Source organism: Lactuca serriola, chromosome 4 (genome assembly GCF_051521515.1).
Source record: "Lactuca serriola cultivar US96UC23 chromosome 4, Lser_US96UC23_V15, whole genome shotgun sequence".
Lineage (NCBI taxonomy): Eukaryota > Viridiplantae > Streptophyta > Magnoliopsida > Asterales > Asteraceae > Lactuca > Lactuca serriola.
This window is the reverse complement of record NC_136411.1, coordinates 7,634,422-7,657,426: the sequence shown is the minus strand read 5'-3', so window position 1 is coordinate 7,657,426 and position 23,005 is coordinate 7,634,422. Positions and strand designations below refer to the sequence as shown.

General features: G+C 40.1%; 1 protein-coding gene across 1 annotated transcript; it reads left to right on the top strand.

The window, feature by feature from the left end:
• The first annotated feature begins 319 nt into the window (after positions 1-319).
• Positions 320-2,655, top strand: LOC145098013 (uncharacterized). Its single transcript, XM_079035697.1, has 8 exons — positions 320-418; positions 518-841; positions 929-1,358; positions 1,446-1,584; positions 1,681-1,831; positions 1,932-2,124; positions 2,273-2,391; positions 2,488-2,655. Exons 1-8 carry the CDS (start codon positions 320-322, stop codon positions 2,653-2,655), a joined length of 1,623 nt encoding a protein of 540 aa, XP_078891823.1.
• Positions 2,656-23,005: the final 20,350 nt, after the last annotated feature.

The following is a 23,005-nucleotide window of genomic DNA, read 5'->3' as shown; positions in this document are numbered from 1 at the left end:
CCTCCTATTGCTTATTAGCAGTTATGTCGGCTGCTACAATATCTTGGATCATACAGGTGGTAGTGGATATGTATTTGATTGTCTCTATTTCAGAATTTAGATTTCATAGTTTGTATGTATTTTTTTCCTGTTTTTTGTGTACTAGACTAATAGTATATTAGCTGTATGTTATTCTGTGTTATCACTATCTGTGTAATAGATTAATAGCTATGTAATATGATTGTATGTTATTATTTTTTTTTTTATCATTTTGTTCGACAATGCGTGTGTTTTAGACTCACTAACTCACTTTGTGTTAGATAGATTTCTAACTAAAGTAATGGCATCAACCACAACAACCCCGTCTACGGGATCAACTGCAGCTCAAGAGAATCTTAAACGCAAATCAAATGATCCTGGATGGGAATATGCAATGTGTGTGAATCTAAGAAATTGGAGCAAGTGAAATGCATTTTATGTAATAAGTAGATAGGCAGGGGTATCAATAGACTAAAACAACATATTGCACAAATTAAAGGAAATGTTTCTTCATGCCCAAAGGCCACAATATGACCAAATAAAATGTAGAGATGCTCTTCTTGATAACCAAAATAAAAAGAAGGGGAAGGTAGATGAAAATGAGTCTTTAAGAGCACAAGTGAATATTAGAAGTAGTGAGAATGAAACCATTACCATCGATGATGATTTGATGGAAGATTCATTTGGCTCTAAGAAGGCTAAACGTTCTTTTGGGCCTATGGATCGGTTTCCAAACACTATCAACCCCCAAGATGTTTCAAACCTGGGAAAAAGCAAACAAGAAAATATGTCAAATGTTATTCGTAAGGAACACATGATTCGTGTGAAAGAATATATTTGTAGATGAGCCTATGAATGTGCCATTCCTTTTCATGTCTTTTAAAATGATAACTTTAAAATTATGTTGGAGGCCGTTGGCCAATTTGGACGTGGGGCACCACCTCAAACTAGATATGAGATGGGAGAAACATATTTAAAGAAAGAAGTAGAAAGAACAATAAATTTGTTGACACCATACAAAGACGAATGGAAATCTAATGGATGCTTGATTATGACGGACGCATGGTCCGATAGAAAGAAAAGGAACATCATGAACTTATCTGTTAATTCAAAGACGGGGACCGTTTTTTTGTCATCTAAAGAATCATCAGATGAAGCTCACACAAGTGAACACATGCGTGAGTATGTTGAAAGTTGCATCAAAGAAGTTAGCCCTGAGAATGTGGTTCAAATTGTGACAGACTCAAATAATATGGGAGTGACCAAGTTGTTAAAGGAAAAAAGACCAACTATTTTTTGGACATCTTGTGCAACACATACCCTCAATCTTATGCTTGAAAGTATTAATTTTAATTGTGCTAAGTTTATAATTTAGTGTTCTTTATTAATTTTTAATAACATTATTAACGTTTTATTTATTTTAAAAGGTATTGGTGGACTACCTAGGTATAAGAAAATTCTCGACCATGCAAAAACACTCATGGTGTTTATTTATGCTCATCATAAAACTTTGGCCATGACGAGACACGTTACCAAGAAAAAAGATATTGTGCGACCGGAAGTCACGTGATTTGCTTCCGTATTTTTTACTTTGCAAAGTTTGGCCAATAAAAATGCCCAACTAAAACAAATGTTTACAAGCGATGAATGGGAATCATGTAGACTTAGCAACACCTTTAAAGGGAAAGCCGCATATAACATAGTGATAAATGCCACATTTTGGACTGATGTAGCATTATGTTTAAAGGTCTTTGCCCCTTTGGTCAAAGTTCTTCGCATGGTTGATGTGGATCGAAAGCTATCAATGGGTTTTGTATATGGTGAGCTTCAAAATGCGAAACAAGAAATTATTAATGCTTTGGGCAACAATAAAAAAACGTATGAGCCTATTATGGATACCATTTCGAAAAAAGATGAAAAATAGGCTTGATACAACCCTACATTTGACGGCTTACCTTTTAAATCCATATTATCTTTATAAGAATCCGGAGATCCAAAATGATATTGATGTGACCGATGAGATTGTTGATTTTATCGATACAATACATCCGGGAGATCATTCTTTGCAAAACCATATCGTGATAGTTGAGTTGCCGGTTTACATGGGTAAACAAGAAAAAATAATCGAGAAATTACAATTAAAGGATGTGAGGTGAACAACGACAAATTTGATCCGGGTAATATATTTTAAATTGTATTTATATTATAAAATTCCAAAATAATAAATTTAACAATGTTTTTTTTCAACTTGCAGCGAATTGGTGGGTAGCTTATGGTGCCTTAACTCCACAATTGAGAAAGATTGCTACAAGGATAATTTCTTTAACAACTAGTTCTTCGGGGTGTGAAAGAAATTGGAGCACTTTTGAAGGGGTTGGTAGTTTACTAAATTTTAATTATAATTTTTAAGTAGTTTATTCAAAACTTGTATATTTATCTAACTTTATTTTTGCTTATTTAAATTTGTAGGTACATACAAAGAAAAGAAATAGATTAGAGACGTCTAAATTGAACAATCTTGTTTTTGTTCCATTTAATGCAAATTTGATGGAAAATAACAAGAAAAGGAAGACTAAGGATATGGAAGTACTTTTAGCAAAAGATGCAAGTGAGGCTCAAGAATGTATTATTGGATGAAGGTGAGCCCGATGAAGCTATGGGTGACGAGGAGTTTTTACAAAATCATAGAAGTTCTAGATTGAGAGAACTTGATGAGGAAGAATTTGTGTCGGAGGATGAGGAAGAACTAAATGAAGATGTTGAATATGAATCGGATGGAGTTAATATCAACGAACAAATCGAAGCTACATTGGAAGAGGAAGATTAAATGATTAATCTAAATATATAATATTAAAGAATGGTGTCTATTTTTGAAACAATTTAACATTTGAAAATGTATCTTTTGTTGATATTTCACCTAATTTTGTAATAAATTTCAATCAACTAATATTTTAAATTATGATCTTTGACATGTATAATTTCCTTTAAAATATTTTTCTACATGATTTACTGTATCCGAGTACTCCCCGAGTAATCCGAGTACTCGCTACTCCCCCTTCGGCCGAGCAGGTACTGAGTAGCGAGTTCTCCAACCTTGAGTATTATAGTAGTTTTGTTAATTGAAGTAGTTATTATCTAAATTGAATCCTTACATTTATTGAATATATTTTAATTTTAAAATTAAAATCCTATATTTATAGTATTATATCAATTTCTTTCCTTCCTCCTCATCATCTTAACCCTACTGTCACGTGGCCAAGTTTCTTGAAGTCTCTTGAGCCCTCTAGACGTAACATATTGACTAAGAATGCTCGAGAAGACTACAGACATGTAGAAAATGCTAGAAGATCTTGGAAGGTTCTAGAACATATTAAAAGACGTTGAAGGTTCTAAATCATACTAGAAGAACCTGGAAGGTTCTAAACCTAATAGAAAACATAGGATCGTTCTAGAATATACTAGAAGATTGTGGAAGGATCTAGAACTTATGGGAATACCCTAGAAGACTCTAGAACATATTGGAAGACTGTGGAAGGATATAGAATGTTCTAGTATTTTAGATGTGGAAGGATATAGAATGTTCTAGTATTTTAGAAGAGTAAGGAACATCCTAAACTTCTCTAGGATGCAATAAAAAAAATCTAGAATATTATGGAACCTTGTAAATAAGTATAGGACTTGATAGATAGGTCTAGAGTAGTCTTGAATGTATGAGATCTAGAAACTTCCTAAGAAGGGGGTGGGAAGTTCCTATAAATAGGGGTGAAGCTAATTCGCTCCAAACCATCAAGAATGCCTTATATACTTTAGAGTTAGAAATGGGGTGGGGTTGGCATGGATACCAAGTATACGGGCAACATTTGGTATGTATATATATATATATATATATATATATATATATATATACACACACACACACACACGATGTGTCCTAATAGCTACACCTAATTTTACCTACTATCTAACTAGCTATTCGACTAAGACAATGTACCTTTTCGCAAATAGTATAGCACAAACAGTCGGGTATCGATCTCAGGGAACGGATTTAGTTATTTAATCTAATTGTGACTAAATTAACCTAAAAATCTAAGCGACAATTTAAAAGGGTTTTATATGATTTTATGAGTTCAGACAAACTTAATTACTCAACTATAAAATTCAATCAATGAGTAAAATCACTTCTGTTTAGTTCGAATCCACTTCCTCAATAGTTAGCTATTAATTATGGATAATTCAAGTTGGTTACAAATTAATATATTATTAGCAATTTAGTTCCAAATATACTAATGCTTAACTAATTCATGCTTAATTAATTAATTATGAATATTTGTGTCTAAAAATCTAACAACTTCCCCAATCCTAGCTACTCACAATCCATATGAACCTTCACCCCTTAACTTATACGACACTCATTTCTGCAACCCTCCGAATCAATCCTCATAAATCTTTCTTAATCTCTAGGTATTTTTGCTAAGCTACCCAAACATACATAATCTAGAAATTATAACTTTTGATACCATAATGGAGCTCTTTGAATTCTTCAATTTGATAATTCCTCTTTAATTTCTTTGAATTCACACCCTTTATATTTGATTTTTGGTATATTCAACTTTTGATTCTTCATAATTTTTGATCTTTTGATTCTTCAGATTTTTTGATATTTTGATCTTTATACTTTGATAGCCCCAAAAATTCTTACAATTTTTGCAATCTCTCTCTCTCTCTCTCTCTCTCTCTCTCTCTCTCTTTATAACTCACTTTTTTTTCGCTTAAATCATACATTCTTAAGCAAGGGGGCTTAATTTCATCAAGAAGATCGAGCTTCAATTGCGAAAGCCTGTTCAAAAAGTTCATAGCGATAACGGTTCCGAATTCAAAAACCAAGCGTTTAAAGAATTATTAACTGAAAAGGAGTTTCACACAAATTCTCAGCTCCTTACACTCCCCAGCAAAATGGTGTTGTTGAAAGACGAAATCGCTCTCTTTGTGAAGCTGCAAGGACTATGTTATCCTTTGCGAATCTTCCACTTTACTTCTGGGTCGATGCTATCGGAACTGCTTGTTTCACTCAGAATCGTTCTCTAATCAATAAAAGATTCTTAATCACACCCTATGAGATTCTGAATAAACGAAAACCTAACGTTAATTTCTTTCATGTCTTTGATTCCAGGTGTTTCATATTCAATTCCAATGAGCAACGAAAACGGTATTGTTGAAAACCTAACATTTAGTTCTTTCATGTCTTTGTTAGACAAACATTTATACTCCACTGCTGCTCTCAACAACATCATAGGATTGACTGTCACATGCAAAGCCAACAATGATGCGGATCTGAAGTGCTTCAATGACATGATCAAGTGGTATCTTGTGATCATAAATACTTTTCTGAACCTGATGACCAAGCTGTTCAAAGTTCAGAAGGTGCAACAATGAAGAATCTCCTTTCTTTATTTGACACAAAGGGGGGGATTGTTGGGTTATTAATGTATTGTGTCAAAGTGTTTTGTACTAGAATAGTCTTATTGTAACGGGTTGGCCTGTCCATCCATCGTTTTTGTGATGCTAGGGTTAGACTATTTAATGTGCATGCATGTATCGTTTTAGGGTTAATCAATATTATTGCCCTATTTAGCTTTTACAGAAAAGTTCACGTTGAACTTTTCTAAAGCTTTGATGATATTAACCATTTGGCACATCTTTGATCATTGCTCTTGTTATTTGATTCACTCTACTGTTTAGAATCTATCGATATTAAGTTTTATTGTTCCTACAGTTTTTATGACGTTTATTTGAATGTCGAAAAGTCAGAAAGCTCAATAGAACCTATAGCAAAAGTGATTGCGAAGTTTTTGTTGATAAGGTCACCATTTTGAAATTCAAAGTTGATAAATTAGTTTTTCTAGTAAAAAGTAAAAAAGTCTAACTTTACTTTATCAAATGTTCATGAATTCTAAATGTAGAAAAGGTTGACTTTGGTTTAGTTTACAAAATGTTATTGTCCATGTAGTAAAGCAATACAAAAGCGTGAGGTTTTTTGTAGGTAAATATAGTGGTGTTATCAAAAGTAATAAAAATGATGTTTTTAACTTGTCTTTTGATATCTTTATTTTTTATTGTTTATTATTTGTATTTTTGATAAATTTAGACCCTCAAATTTTTAGCTTTGTTGGCTTTTGCCATGTTCATTACCATGATTCTCAATTTCTTATCATCTATCAAAAAATCAAAAATACAAATGATAAACAATGAAAAACTTTGCAATCATTTTTTGCTATAGCTCTTTCTGAACTAACTTTTTGACCTACAAATAAACACCATAAAATAAAAACATTTAAAAGTGCGATGAAGTTACCGAAAGAAAATAAAATATGATGTAAAAAAAATGAAAAATACCATTGGTCTAAGCTTATATTCAAGAGTAATCTCGATGTGAAATCCTTGGCAAGGTGACGTGTAACATCTAAAAGTAACATTGATGACTACATCGTCCGAATTGAAAATTATAGCTTGGAGCCTTCCTACAACATACAATTTACATATATTGTCTACAACGGTGTACTTAGATGTGTATGATCTATGTTCGCGTTTATTAACGACATCCAATGTAGTTATCCCCTTTGTGTTAATCATGCCAAAGGGCAAATTCAATACTTTACCCTTCTTGTTGATCATTATAACTCTACTAATTGTCTTACTCAAAACCTTCGCTTTCATAGTTCAATCTACAACACTAAAATAACAATTTTGAACAAATTCTTCTACAAACTAGTAAAACAGTATAAACAACGTTTAGTATACGTTCATTTCATCACTGTAGAAAATAGTGGGGTCAAATGGGTGAACACCCGGGCAAGAAAGTTTGACAATACTTCATTTTCCTCAAAATTTTAAAAGAAAACCAGATAATTATTTTTGTAACAAAATGGTTAAAACAACATATAATTATTAACTAACCAAGAGAATTAAAAATTCTACCTATTAACCAAACAAATGGGAAAATTTTCTTTTCAATTGCAAAACGATCATACTCCACGAATCTGATAACCCCAAAATCTAAAAGACTTACTATGAACATTATATATATTTTTTTATGTTTGGATATGAACTTTCATTTATTTAGAAGTTTGTCATCTTGTAAATTAGTGGCTAAAAAATATTCTCAAATCCGATAATTACTCTCATTTGAACCTCTCTATCTATCACTCACGTGCGCGCGCACACACACACACACACACTCATTCTCTCTCTCTCTCTCTATATATATATATATATACATACATATATATATATATATATACATACATATATATATATATATATATATATATATATATATATATATATATAATAAAAAAACCAAATTCTATTCTCCCTCGACTCCATGTACAAATAAAGTGGTAAAGGGGTAGTAACATCAGATCTGATTTGCTTATCGGTTGGGTCTTCCTGAGGAGCTTAGTCAGATCCACAACACTTTCCATGTATCTCAGTTGAGGAAGTGTTTGGTGGATGAGTCAGCAGTCGTTCCCCTAGAGGATATTCAGGTTGATAGCAGCCTGAATTATATTGAGAGACCGGTCGCGATTCTGGACCGGAAGACAAAGACCTTGAGGAACAAGGAAATTCAGTTAGTGAAAGTGCAGTGGCAGCACCGGAAGGGGTCTGAGTGGACGTGGGAGGCTGAGGAGGAGATGAGAGAGCACTATCCGGAGATATTTGTAGATTCATCCGTAGCAGACTTCGAGGACGAAGTCTGAGCCAAGTGGGGGAGAATTGTAACGACCCGTCCCCGGTATGATGATTCCATAATATTTAATTAGAAGTTTGCAAGAGGGACTCGGCGAGTTCATAGCCTGGCTCGTCGAGTAGGGACGGGATTTCGAGCACGTGTTAGTCGGCGACTCGGCGAGTCCATATTCGGGACTCGACGAGTCTGCCTGCCTGGGAGAAACCCTAAATCCCCGGGTTGCTCACTATTTAATCCACCTTATAGCCCCCAATCTCGCCTCCTTCACCCTCAAAAAGCTGTGAGAAAACCCTAATCCATCCTTGAGTGATCTAAGTGTTCTTGTGTTAAATTTTGAAGGCTTGAAGAAGGAGAAGAAGAAAGGAGCAAGGAGAAGAGGTGTAGAGCAAAGATCCAAGGGCAAATCAGAGTTCTTTGAGGTATTCTTCGGATTCCCTCCTGTTTTATGCTTTTAACCTCCATTAGAACTCTTCTAGATCTAGTTTGATGCTTCTCTCAAGCCTTATGATTGTATGGATGCCCTATTATGTCGAGATATCCTTAGATCTGTTCATTTAGGAGTTGTAGAGCCCAGATCTATTGCCTTTTTGAAGTTATCTTGCATGAAAACCCTAGATCTAGCCTTTATTATGCTTTTTGAGCCATTTTAGCTTCATGGATGCATATGGGCACGTAAAGATAGAATCTTTACGTGCTAATCGAGTTAAGGGAGTCCAGATCTACTAGTTTTATACACTGGATTCAAGTAGAATCGAGTTTTGAGCTGCTGCATGCAAGCGACTCGGCGAGTCGGAAGAACGACTCGGCGAGTCGAGTCGCGAGTCCCCGTTTTTCCCCTTTTGAGTGATGACGAGTGGAAGCCTGTGAGTAGTAGAGTGGACTCAGTGAGTCGGAGAGCAGACTCAGTAGTGGAGGGACTCGGCGAGTTGTTCATACAACTCGACGAGTCCAAGGCAATCTTCGTAAGCTCAAGAACAACTCGTCGAGTTGTTCATATGACTCGGCGAGTCGGATGAAGATTGTCTGAGTTCTTGGATAGAGAGAGTACTCGTCGAGTCGATGCCATACTCGACGAGTAGCCACGAGTGGGGTTGTGAAATGAGATTAGAGACTCGGCGAGTTGGTGGCCCAACTCGGCGAGTCAGGTCAACTGTGGGTTGACTTTGACCGGGAGAGTTGACTTTGACCAAGGGTAAAAGAGTCATTTTACCCCAGTGTAGTGTTTAGTATTTGATTGAGTGTGTTTATGGCCTTGTAGCCGGGGAGATACCGGAGCAGCAACAGTTAGCTTCCAGAGCCATTCACACAGCAGCCAGTTCACGAGGTGAGTTTCCTTCCAGTAGTAACGGGTCTAAGGCCACAATGCCGGCCCGTTTAGCTAGCAGTCAGCTTCGGATCTCGATCCGATGTAGTAATTAGTATGCTTGATGCCTTCATGGTTCAGACAGGATATGTGTTTATGCCAGTTGATATGTTTATGCTATGTTCAGTCAGCTTCGGACTTCGGTCCGATGTAGGGGACAAAGGTTCAGTCAGCTTCGGACTCCGGTCCGATGTAGGGGACGTAGGTCCCAGTCAGCTTCGGACTTCGGTCCGATGTCTCAGTCAGCTTCGGACTTCGGTCCGATGTAGGGGGCAAGGCCCCGGTTAGCCGGACTTCGGTCCGATGCAGTGGGCAAGGCCCAGTATGTGCTTTATATGTTTGTGTGGTATGTGGTAGTTTGCGGGAGCTCACTAAGCTTCGTGCTTACAGTTTCAGTTTTGGTTTCAGGTACTTCCGCAAGCAGAGGGAAGGGATCGGGATGATGGCATCGCACACACCACATCCATAGTTTTTATCCTGGGAGTTGATCAGTTATCTTATATATGTTTTGATACAGTCATGACACGGTTTTCTCATTTGTATTTTAGTATGGTTTTGAGATTTGCAACGCATGGTTTTATTATGATATACTCCGTTTTATGATTATGGTTATATTAACAATGAAATTTTCGGGCCGTATTTTTGGGTCGTTTCAAGTTGGTATCAGAGCCCTGGTTTGAGGGATTCGGATACACCTCCGGGTGCATCTGAACTCAAACTAAGGGAAAAATAAAAAGATTTTCAAAAAGAAAAATGTTTTCGAATGAGATTTTGAAAAGCACTTAGAAAGAAAAGAATTTTTAAACAAGATAAGGGTGTGGTGCATGCGATCAACCGAGCTCAAGTAAGTACTCCCAAATTACCAATACAAATTTTATTATTATGATTAATTGTTTCAGCTTCAGTAGAACAGCATGCTAGTATAGGACTAAGGATCTAGGAGGATGCCTTATGTGCCTGCTTTATGTGTTACAACTTTATGAGAATTGCATGCTAGTATTGAGTAAACAGCAGTAGGATAGCCTGTTTAGGTTATGCCTGGTAGCGCGAGCTTAGCATTGTATGCTAGAGTAGCTTCTCGTTATGAGAATAGTTTTGCCTGAGTATGTTTCCCTTATCCGAATGCTGCTTGCTTTGTGCTTTGTGGGACTCTGAGTGGTGGGAGTTAGCCATTAGGTGAATACGCCACATCACATGTGATCAGGGTTGAATAATCTCAGAGTACTGGATTTGGCCCTATTGCGCAGCTCTTGTCTGAGTCCAACCGTTGTAGGGACGAGTCTTTTACTCGAAGGATTATCTGAGCCTCATTGTATGTGATGGTATTCAGGTGGTGGCTAATCAGCATTACAAGGAGGCCTTCGGCAGCTGAGGACTGGTATGAGTGGAGTCAGCGATTTCCCTAGGGCAAGCCTAGGATGAGAGTAGCAGAGATCAGTAGTAGTAGAAGTGACTTGGTGGAGTCAAGGCGGTTCTTGAGGAAAGTACGGATAGATGTGGAAGGTAGTATGGGCCCGTACTACTGAAAGCAGAGGATCCGTACTCGAATCAAGGAAGGCCGAGACAAGACCAGGAAGCTAGTAGTAGTATCAATGATCCCTTGAGATATTTCAGTTTTCTGATATTGCTATGATGTGTTTAAGTATGGTGGTTTTGCGTCCGAGGACAGCAGCCGGCAGTGGAGGTGCCGGGGAGGGATCAGGATCAGGCTCGGGAAACGAGCACATGGATGAGCAGACCAGAGAGTTTCTTTCTTCAGAGATTACTCGTATCATTTTAGAGCAGACTCCTGTGATCTTCGGTTCGATCAAGGAGGGGATCCTAGAGCTGATGGATGAGAGATTGGGCACCTTCCGTATCGAGGTGGCAGCCATGATGGGGTCGCGCACACTTACTTTCAGGGAGTTCAGGGCATGTGGAGCTCCAGACTATCATGAGGCACGGGACCCCATAGCGAGTACTAGATGGTTGGCGGATGTGGCCAACGCATTCCGCACTAGCAGGTGTCCCGAGGGGGACAAGGTCAGATTGGCGTCCTGTCTTCTGAAGGACAGGGCACGGGATTGGTGGGAGGAGGTCGGACATACTATGGGAGATGATGCAACATTGGATGCAATGACCTGGGCTGATTTCTCTACCAGGTTCAGGGCTGAGTTTGCACCAGTTATTATGTCACACCCCAAAACCGATAACGGCGGAATACGTTTCGGGGTGGATGACGTAGTGAACAGTATCATCACAATTGCATAATAGTAGAAACAAGAAACATACAACCATTGCATTACATAGTGAATTTAATTACAAGTGTGTTTTGTAATGTTTAACAATCACCCAAAAGTAAATCAAAAATAAGAGATGGGTCTTGTGTGCTCCACCTTCTCCAAAAATGTTGTGTCTATACCTGTCTATCTTTGACCTGAAGATACAAGTTATTTTGAAAACGAATATCAGCATAAGGCTGGTGAGTTCATAAGAGTTTAGTGTGAATTTTTGTATACAAAGCCTTTGTGCTAAAAATGTATCATTTATGTTCATAAGTAGTAGAAACTTAGAAAATCCCATATTTTCCAGAAAATGCATTGTAAGTGACAATCTGTGAGAAGTATGCATTCTTCATTTCTTTGAAACGGTTTATTGTAAAAATATATTGGCAAATCCCCAAATAACAAATGTGATAGAATAGGTTAAGCCTGTAATCAGTGATAGAGGTGCAAGCTCCCTTTAGTGATAGATACTTACTTACTTCGGGATGTAGTTTAGCATTTAGTGTAGTATTTTAGAGTAGTTGTAGTGTATTCCTTGCATATTACTAATAGTGAGGATAATAGAGGATCCCATGACCTTCCTGGTCATGCACAGTATAGTGAAGTAGTGGCATCCCTGGGCCTGCACGGCGCGGACTGAAATTAACAGTCGGGATGTAATAGCGTCTGCCCCGTATAGATCTATACATGTAGAGTCGTCTCCCTGCTGGAAACACCGGGCGTAGTGGATAGCGAATAGAGTATCTCGTAGCGGGTTAGTGTATTATTGTTTGTTTAGTGTTTTCTCTAATGTTATAGTGTAGTAATCTTTTAGTATTGATCATAGTGTATTCTCTTACTAGTGTATCGCCTAGTAATAGTGAGTATTATAGTGTAGATAGAAATGACTTTCGCGAGTAGTAGCTGTAGCAACCGTAACTATACCTATTATAGTTATCTTAGTGAGGACGGTTCTTGGCATGTTAGTGACTTTAGTATTAAGTGAACACGGTAACATTCGTATCCCACACTAATATACAGATTATATAACTAAGAAATCAACGACAGTCGGACGGATAACTACTACCCTAAGCCCACAATCAAACAAGAACAGGAAATAAGGCGAGATATCGGTCCTAAGTCCTCCAAGTCTTACTTATATAAATATACCAGAGTGGTTACATTTTATAAGTAGATTGATTAAATAAAAGTATTTTTCCAAAAGAACATTTAAAATCTGACTCACTGTTTAAAATAGTTTGAAAAGGGTAAAACCCGTTTATAAGGCATAAGGACAAATCACATGTGATTTGAACTAAAGGTAATGAATCACATGTGATTAATCCTTGTAACGCGGAAATCGTTCTGTAAAACTTTACATAAACATTTATAAGCAACTTGTATCTCCCCCTAAAACATTTAAACATTTGAAAGGTTCATTAAGGGGTATGAACTCACCCGAAATCGCGGAAATCGGGTGAATCGGGTAAATCGGGTAGAAGTGTCGATTGAGCGTTTGGTACCAAATAACCACTTGAGCACCTTTTAGGACCCTAATTGTCATATGAAATATGTATTTTACAAGAAGTTAATCATCTTATGCTTTTCATTATAGTATTTGGACATTCTAGCATCGTTTTCGGGGTTTTAAGGCCTAGAAAGGGTTCCCGGGAGTGGTATAAGGCCATGAATGATTTACGGGAGGGTCCATGAGTTCACTCTCTTAGAGTTTATGGCCCAAAGGCCATCCTTTGGGAGTTTACGGCCGTAAGCCCCCTAGGCTTGGCCGTAAACTCATGTGACACTCCAAAATGTATGTTTAGGGCCTTATCTCACTTCCTTAATTTAATGGTATGTGTTTTGGACTAAGAGGGAAGGATTAAACATCATAATTTGTGACATTTTTGGGGATTTTACGGCCAAGACTTGTTCTTAGGCCGTAAACTCCATTTAATCCATCCAAATGGTTGTTTTAATGGTACAACATGGTCTCATACACCTTAGATAAATCCTATAAGGCCTAGAAATGAGTTTTGGGACAATTTGGCATCAACTTTTGGGGAGTTTACGGCCCAAGAACATCCTTGGCCGTAAACTCTTCATTTTGCATCCAAATGTGAAGTTTAATGGTACAACACACCTCCAAAGGCCTTAGCTAAAATCCTTACATGCATTTGAGTGGTTTAGGGACTTGTTTGACACAACTTTTTGGGTGTTTACGGCCCAAGCTTAAGCTAGGCCGTAAACTCCTCATTTTGTCCTCAAATGGAGTTGTTTGATGCATTTAAGTGTTCCTTGGAGTCAAGTCTAATTTACCAAACATCCTAGAAGAGTTTTTGGGGCTTTAAACATAGATTTATGGGGTGTTTGAGGTGTTTACGGCCTAAGCACAAGCTTGGGCCGTAAACTCCTTTTTACATGTCAAATCCTTGTGTTTTAGTGTCCAAACTCTTCTAGATATATGCCTTAATTAGTATACTAGCTTAAAGGAAGGAAAAACATGGTCTTTGGCATGATTTTGGGGGTTTACGGCCTAAGGAGCTTCTTAGGCCGTAAACTCCTTTTTGGACCTTAAATTCTATGATTTTGGTTTCTAATTTCAGTAAAGTATGTCTAGATTAAGATAGGGGATGAGTACTTACGTTTGGAAGTCGGAAATTAGCGGAATTGGGGTCGATTTCGGGTCTAGAGAGAGAAAGTAGAGAGAGAGTGGGTGTGTGGTAAAAGAGTATTCAAATGTTGTGCACACCCATTTCATATGCCTCGGGTTTCGCACCCGATACACGGCTACCCGATGTTTAAAGTTAACTGGGTTAAAACTTTTTATCCGGGTGAAGTGGTTGAAAAGGTAATACAACTCTATTAGGTTAAACGGGGTTAACACATACGAGTTATATTTCTTATGATAATATTAAGCCATGCATGAATTTAGATATTCGGATATTGACTATTCCAAATATTACATAACGTATAGTGATACGTCCCGTTAGTGAAAATGGGATTTGTAACGGAAAATAGATTTGAGTTGACCGGATAGTTCTTGCATTTCGGCGGGCGCTAGACGGTAGGGCGACTTAGCTACGGGGGTAGCTCCTGGGATTAGGTCGATTCTAAATTCAACCTGTCGTTTGGGAGGTAGGCCTGGAAGATCCTCCGGAAAGACATCCGGAAAATCGCATACTACAGGAATGTCTTTTGGATCTTTCGATTTCTGGTTAGTATCGACGACGTGAGCAAGAAAGGCGCGATATTCCTTGCGCAAGTATTTCTGAGCCTGAATACTAGAGATGATACGAAGGTTTGTACTTGGCTTATCTCCGTATATCAATAGGGTCTCTCGATTCGGAAAGTTCAGGCGAATGGCTTTCTCGGAGCATAGGATGTCGGCGTAGTGAAGGCTTAGCCAATCCATACCAACAATGACATCGAAATTTTTGATTGAGACTGGTATAAGATCGATTAAAAAGGGGTGATCATCTAACGTGATAGTACAACCTATATAGATTTCATTAGAGCTTTCTGTCTTCCCATTAGCCATTTCTACAACGAATGTTTCTTTTAGTGGTTGGGGGGTTTGTTTGAGTAAGTGTTTAAAGTTTTGATTTATGAAGCTTCTTTCTGCACCACTATCGAATAAGACATAGGCATAAGAGTTGTTGAGAAGAAACGTACCCGTGACCATCGTGGGATCAGCTTCCACTTCATTGTGACCGATAGCAAGTAACCTTCCAGTTCCCCCAGCATTTGCAGCCTTCGGACAGTTCTTCTTAAAATGGCCCGCTTCACCGCAGCCATAACAAGTTGGGGTCACTCCCGTACCAGGAACCTGTGTGATAGGTTTGGGAGGGGGCTTGCAAAATCGGACAGTATGGCCCTTTCGTCCGCAGTTGGAACACTGTAATTCACGTCAAGGACCGTTGTGGTGAAAAGGGCACTTGGGACACTTAGGCAAGTTCCCACTGTAGGCCTTCGGCGGGGCTGGAGCAGCTGGTGTGGCTGGGATGGTGGCAGCATGGACAGCCACAATTTGCTGATCCTTGGAGTTAGTTTGAGTCTTCTTGCCTTTCTTCTTATCCCAACGTTTCCTTTTTCTGTCAGATGATCCGGATGGTGCAGTGGTTGTTGTGGTTGTTGTTGCTGGAGTGGAGGAGATTTCATGGTTGATCAGACTCTGGGCCAATTCCTTGGCGCTGTCGAAAGTGGTAGGGCGTGAAGCCAGAACATTTCCTCGATACGGGGGCACTAAACCCCAGATGTACCGTTCAATTTTCTTGCTTTCGGACGGGATCATATTAGGACACATAGCCGCCAAGTCGCAAAACCTGGCAGTGTAAGCTGCTATGTCAGTCCCCTTCATTTTGAGGTTCCAGAGTTCTTCTTCAAGCTTCTGAACTTCGCCCCTAGGGCAGTACTCTCCTCTCATAAGATCTTTTAGAGTGTCCCAGCCCATGGCATTGGCTGTGACTAAGGAGAGTGTGTTGACATGGCCGTTCCACCATGACAAGGCCCTGTTAGTGAGGGTAGCGGTGGCGAACTTGATTTTGCTCTCTTCGGGACAAGAGCACATCTCGAACACAGCTTCGGTTCTTTCGAACCATTGGGACAATGCCAGAATTCCTCTGGTACCATCAAAGAATGCAGGTTTACAATTCATGAAGTCCTTATAAGTGCATCCCTGCACCCTCTGATGGACTTCACCGAACCTGGAGTTACCACCGCTCGCATCTCCCGAGTTCATTTGGGCCATGGCTGCTGTTACAGCCGCAGTCACGGCCGTTTGGAACAACACCGGATCGAACTGCGGAGGAGGAGGTGGTGGAGGAGGGGTTTGAGTTGCGGGTCTTCCTCTGCTGGGACGCTTTCGTGGAGGCATCCTTCACTGGAAGATCATAGAAATGATAGCAATAGTAAGAGCCTATTGCGAATATGAATAGAGTGCTTCGTGGATTAAATCAACATAATCCAGATCAGGGGAAGAGTTATAGCAATAGAGAAATCGTCTGCCAATATACTGGTATTAATGATGCAACAGAAGTTCATGAAAATTGACCTAGCAGTAGGTCTTACATCATACCATAGAGAAAATGTTGGCAGTTTAGAGGTTCAACTAGAGTACTTTTAAACTAGGAAAGTTTACAGACAAGTGACCTACGGAACATAGAGATAAAAGGCTAGTCCTTTAAGCAAAAGAGTGAGGTAACTAGATGTCTCCTACTGGCGACGGTTGCTGGTTGGGCGAACCCTCAGCTCCGCTAGTTGATGCATAACTTCTTGAAGGTGTCGATCGTGAGTCCTTTGGCGTGCTTGGAGTTCCCTAACTTCAGCTCGGGATGCAGCCAGCTGATGCTGCAGAGCCTCGTTGGTCCTCCTTGTCCTGTCCATGGCTTCTTCGAGTTGGCGAATGCGAACAGTGTTGAGGTTTGAGTTGGCATCCACTTCTACAACTCGACCAATAACAGCTTGACCTTGCTCAACATTCCTGGCAATCCTTCGGATCATGATGGGCAGAACTCGATCCGCCGATCCTCCTTCGCTTATGTGGTAGAAGCTTCAGTCTCCATTGTAAGGCAGGGGCTGACCCTGCTCCTCGCTCCATCGATGCAAGGACATTGCCCACATAGGAGTGGGGCCCTGAAATGCCGGTCGGGGGTTAGGGTTTGGGGCTTCAGGAGGTTGGTTGTTGACTTCTGGCTCGGAGCTCGAGCTATCTGAGAAGCCTTCAGCATGATGGTCATCCAAAGGAATAGGGTGATCGTCGTCTGACTCCTCTTCGAGCCATCCTCCATTGCCCTGGTTCGGAAAGTACGGATCACCGGGTAGGTGGAAGCCAACCATGCTATCTACGCGAGAAAGGGGGAAAAGAGGATTAACAGACGTACTATTCTAAGATACTTATAGGAGGAATCATTACTAGTTGACCCAATACTTGCATAGTGCATACCGATTACATGTAACTGAAGCAAGATAGTCCTTCGAATAAACCACCCTAACTCCAGACTCCCAATCAAACAAGAACAGGGAATGAAGCAAAGGCTGCAGATTCTGAGTCTATAGCGCCCTAATCACATGTAATCGTGGTGTATCCACTTAGCAACTATTGTCCTACTAGTAACGACCCTTGTTGTTAACACATACGTATAATCTAGAGACACAGAATACTCCTATAGTATTCTTATGTTAGCGTTATTGTGGTATTGTTGGTAAGTTTTAGACTTGTTGCAACATCACAACCGAACTTAGGCACATGTTAGTCACCCTCAAGAAAACGTAGTTGATCAGGCTACATCATCCTGAATGTGACTATATGTCTCTAAACCCGATTGCTGCTCAACAATCTTAATACTTTCGTTTTGTTCTAGGACGATACTGATTCCTGTGTTTCATAGTGATGTGTGTATATATATACTTAGTTAGATCTTTTAGATACTTAACAGTATATATTTTTAGTCAGAGTGTTTTAGTCCCGAAGTGTTTATAGTTCGTATATCTTTTATAGGTTGATATACTTGATTCACTATAAACAATGCTCTGATACCAATCTGTCACACCCCAAAACCGATAACGGCGGAATACGTTTCGGGGTGGATGGCGTAGTGAACAGTATCATCACAATTGCATAATAGTAGAAACAAGAAACATACAACCATTGCATTACATAGTGAATTTAATTACAAGTGTGTTTTGTAATGTTTAACAATCACCCAAAAGTAAATCAAAAATAAGAGATGGGTCTTGTGTGCTCCACCTTCTCCAAAAATGCTGCGTCTGTACCTGTCTATCTTTGACCTGAAGATACAAGTTATTTTGAAAACGAATATCAGCATAAGGCTGGTGAGTTCATAAGAGTTTAGTGTGAATTTTTGTATACAAAGCCTTTATGCTAAAAATGTATCATTTATGTTCATAAGTAGTAGAAACTTAGAAAATCCCATATTTTCCAGAAAATGCATTGTAAGTGACAATCTGTGAGAAGTATGCATTCTTCATTTCTTTGAAACGGTTTATTGTAAAAATATATTGGCAAATCCCCAAATAACAAATGTGATAGAATAGGTTAAGCATGTAATCAGTGATAGAGGTGCAAGCTCCCTTTAGTGATAGATACTTACTTACTTCGGGATGTAGTTTAGCATTTAGTGTAGTATTTTAGAGTAGTTGTAGTGTATTCCTTGCATATTACTAATAGTGAGGATAATAGAGGATCCCATGACCTTCCTGGTCATGCACAGTATAGTGAAGTAGTGGCATCCCTGGGCCTGCACGGCGCGGACTGAAATTAACAGTCGGGATGTAATAGCGTCTGCCCCGTATAGATCTATACATGTAGAGTCGTCTCCCTGCTGGAAACACCGGGCGTAGTGGATAGCGAATAGAGTATCTCGTAGCGGGTTAGTGTATTATTGTTTGTTTAGTGTTTTCTCTAATGTTATAGTGTAGTAATCTTTTAGTATTGATCATAGTGTATTCTCTTACTAGTGTATCTCCTAGTAATAGTGAGTATTATAGTGTAGATAGAAATGACTTTCGCGAGTAGTAGCTGTAGCAACCGTAACTATACCTATTATAGTTATCTTAGTGAGGACGGTTCTTGGCATGTTAGTGACTTTAGTATTAAGTGAACACGGTAACATTCGTATCCCACACTGATATACAGATTATATAACTAAGAAATCAACGACAGTCGGACGGATAACTACTACCCTAAGCCCACAATCAAACAAGAACAGGAAATAAGGCGAGATATCGGTCCTAAGTCCTCCAAGTCTTACTTATATAAATATACCAGAGTGGTTACATTTTATAAGTAGATTGATTAAATAAAAGTATTTTTCCAAAAGAACATTTAAAATCTGACTCACTGTTTAAAATAGTTTGAAAAGGGTAAAACCCGTTTATAAGGCATAAGGACAAATCACATGTGATTTGAACTAAAGGTAATGAATCACATGTGATTAATCCTTGTAACGCGGAAATCGTTCTGTAAAACTTTACATAAACATTTATAAGCAACTTGTATCTCCCCCTAAAACATTTAAACATTTGAAAGGTTCATTAAGGGGTATGAACTCACCCGAAATCGCGGAAATCGGGTGAATCGGGTAAATCGGGTAGAAGTGTCGATTGAGCGTTTGGTACCAAATAACCACTTGAGCACCTTTTAGGACCCTAATTGTCATATGAAATATGTATTTTACAAGAAGTTAATCATCTTATGCTTTTCATTATAGTATTTGGACATTCTAGCATCGTTTTCGGGGTTTTAAGGCCTAGAAAGGGTTCCCGGGAGTGGTATAAGGCCATGAATGATTTACGGGAGGGTCCATGAGTTCACTCTCTTAGAGTTTATGGCCCAAAGGCCATCCTTTGGGAGTTTACGGCCGTAAGCCCCCTAGGCTTGGCCGTAAACTCATGTGACACTCCAAAATGTATGTTTAGGGCCTTATCTCACTTCCTTAATTTAATGGTATGTGTTTTGGACTAAGAGGGAAGGATTAAACATCATAATTTGTGACATTTTTGGGGATTTTACGGCCAAGACTTGTTCTTAGGCCGTAAACTCCATTTAATCCATCCAAATGGTTGTTTTAATGGTACAACATGGTCTCATACACCTTAGATAAATCCTATAAGGCCTAGAAATGAGTTTTGGGACAATTTGGCATCAACTTTTGGGGAGTTTACGGCCCAAGAACATCCTTGGCCGTAAACTCTTCATTTTGCATCCAAATGTGAAGTTTAATGGTACAACACACCTCCAAAGGCCTTAGCTAAAATCCTTACATGCATTTGAGTGGTTTAGGGACTTGTTTGACACAACTTTTTGGGTGTTTACGGCCCAAGCTTAAGCTAGGCCGTAAACTCCTCATTTTGTCCTCAAATGGAGTTGTTTGATGCATTTAAGTGTTCCTTGGAGTCAAGTCTAATTTACCAAACATCCTAGAAGAGTTTTTGGGGCTTTAAACATAGATTTATGGGGTGTTTGAGGTGTTTACGGCCTAAGCACAAGCTTGGGCCGTAAACTCCTTTTTACATGTCAAATCCTTGTGTTTTAGTGTCCAAACTCTTCTAGATATATGCCTTAATTAGTATACTAGCTTAAAGGAAGGAAAAACATGGTCTTTGGCATGATTTTGGGGGTTTACGGCCTAAGGAGCTTCTTAGGCCGTAAACTCCTTTTTGGACCTTGAATTCTATGATTTTGGCTTCTAATTTCAGTAAAGTATGTCTAGATTAAGATAGGGGATGAGTACTTACGTTTGGAAGTCGGAAATTAGCGGAATTGGGGTCGATTTCGGGTCTAGAGAGAGAAAGTAGAGAGAGAGTGGGTGTGTGATAAAAGAGTATTCAAATGTTGTGCACACCCATTTCATATGCCTCGGGTTTCGCACCCGATACACGGCTACCCGATGTTTAAAGTTAACTGGGTTAAAACTTTTTACCCGGGTGAAGTGGTTGAAAAGGTAATACAACTCTATTAGGTTAAACGGGGTTAACACATACAAGTTATATTTCTTATGATAATATTAAGCCATGCATGAATTTAGATATTCGGATATTGACTATTCCAAATATTACATAACGTATAGTGATACGTCCCGTTAGTGAAAATGGGATTTGTAACGGAAAATAGATTTGGGGTTGTCACATATTGAGGTGTAGCAGTTAGCCAGAGAGTTTCAGGACCTCACCCAGACTACGGAGACCGTGGCGGAGATCACCGCCAAGTTCAGGGAGAGGGCTCTTCTTGTTCCTCAGTATGCAGCCGATGAGGAGATGAAGAAGGCCCGTTATCATGAGATGTTGCGGAGCGATATCCGCCAGTTTGTGAGCCGGTCCAGCTGTAAAACGCTGGACGACATGATTGCTAGGGCTCGAGAGAGGGAAATTGATCTCGAGATGGAGAAGAAGAGGAAACCAGAGGCGGTTTCGGGTTCAGGAGGTTCGGGCAAAAAGCCCAAGGTTTCAGATCACAGGTCTAGGTCTCAGCCGAGCCACAGCCGTTGTGGCAGGTGTGGGAAGATGCACGATGGGGTGTGCAAGGCAGGGAGTTCCGGCTGTTTCAAGTGCGGTTGGACTGGGCATTTGAGCAGGGATTGTACGGCCCCTGCTACTGCTGTTGCAGCATCAGATCTGATTTGCTTTCAGTGCAATTAGAGGGGACATAAAAAGTCCCAGTGTCCGAGTTTAGCTGCAGTAGGGAAGGTGGTGGCACCTGCCCCTGCTACCTTGAGGATTACAGATGGCCGGCAGGGCCGAGCTGAGGCACCAGTGGCGAAGAGTAGAGCATTTCAGATGACAGCAGAGGAGGCGCGAGCGACTCCTGATGTGGTGACGGGTATGTATCTTCCCTTCATCTCTTTATTTTATTGATTGATTATTGCTTATGATTGTATGTTTTATATAGGGTCGTTCTCTGTGAATGGCATTTCTGCTATGGTATTATTCGATTCGGGGGCTACCCGATCATTCGTATCGCTTGCGCTTAGCAAGAGATTTAGCAGAGCTCCAGGGGAGCTGGATTGTCCATTAGAGGTTGAGATAGCAGATGACAGGACCGTGAGGGTCGGCAGAGTGCATAGAGGGTGTTCCCTTAAGTTGTTTGATGAGCAGTTCTCAGTGGACCTAGTTCCTATTCCCCTGCGAGGGAATAAGGTTATTGTGGGCATGGATTGGCTAAGCCCCAATGGGGCGGTGATTGATTGTGAGCTTCAGCTAGTGAGGGTTCGCACTCCCAGTGGGGGAGAGTTAGTGATTCAGGGCGAGAGGCCACAGCGCGGACCGACCTTTTGTTCCGCCGCAAGGGCGAGGCGCTACTTTCAGCAGGGTCGCGCTGGTTATGTAGCTTATGTCTTAGATGCCCGGGAGAAGGGCAAGACGACAGTTGATGATGTTCCGATAGTGCGAGACTTCCCAGATGTATTTCCCGAGGATTTACCGGGGATACCTCCTGAGAGGCAGGTTGAGTTTGGGATCAACCTGATTCCTGGTGCAGCTCCGATAGCCAAGGCACCGTATCGCCTAGCTCCCCCTGAGATGCAGGAGTTGTCTACGCAGCTGCAGGAGCTGCTAGACAAGGGTTTCATCCGGTCGAGCAGTTCGCCTTGGGGAGCGCCTATCCTGTTTGTGAGGAAGAAGGATGGGTCGCATCGTATGTGTATAGATTATCGGGAGTTGAATAAGGTGACGGTGAAGAACCGTTACCCACTTCCGAGGATAGATGATTTGTTTGGCCAGCTTTAGGGAGCGTCTTGGTTCTCCAAGATCGATCTACGCTCCGGGTATCATCAGATGCGGGTTAGGGATGAGGATGTGCAGAAGACTGCTTTCAGGACCAGGTATGGTCATTATGAGTTTGTGGTGATGCCATTTGGGCTCACCAATGCCCCAGCCGCGTTCATGGATCTCATGAACCGCGTGTGCAGGCCGATGCTGGATCGGTCAGTGATAGTATTCATAAATGATATCTTGGTATATTCCAAGACGCAGGAGCAGCACGAGGAGCACCTGAGGGAGGTGCTGGAAGTTTTGAGGAGGGAGAGACTTTTCGCAAAGTTCTCCAAGTGTGAGTTCTGGTTGCGCGAGGTGCAGTTCCTTGGTCACCTCGTCAACCAGAAGGGTATTCTGGTGGATCCG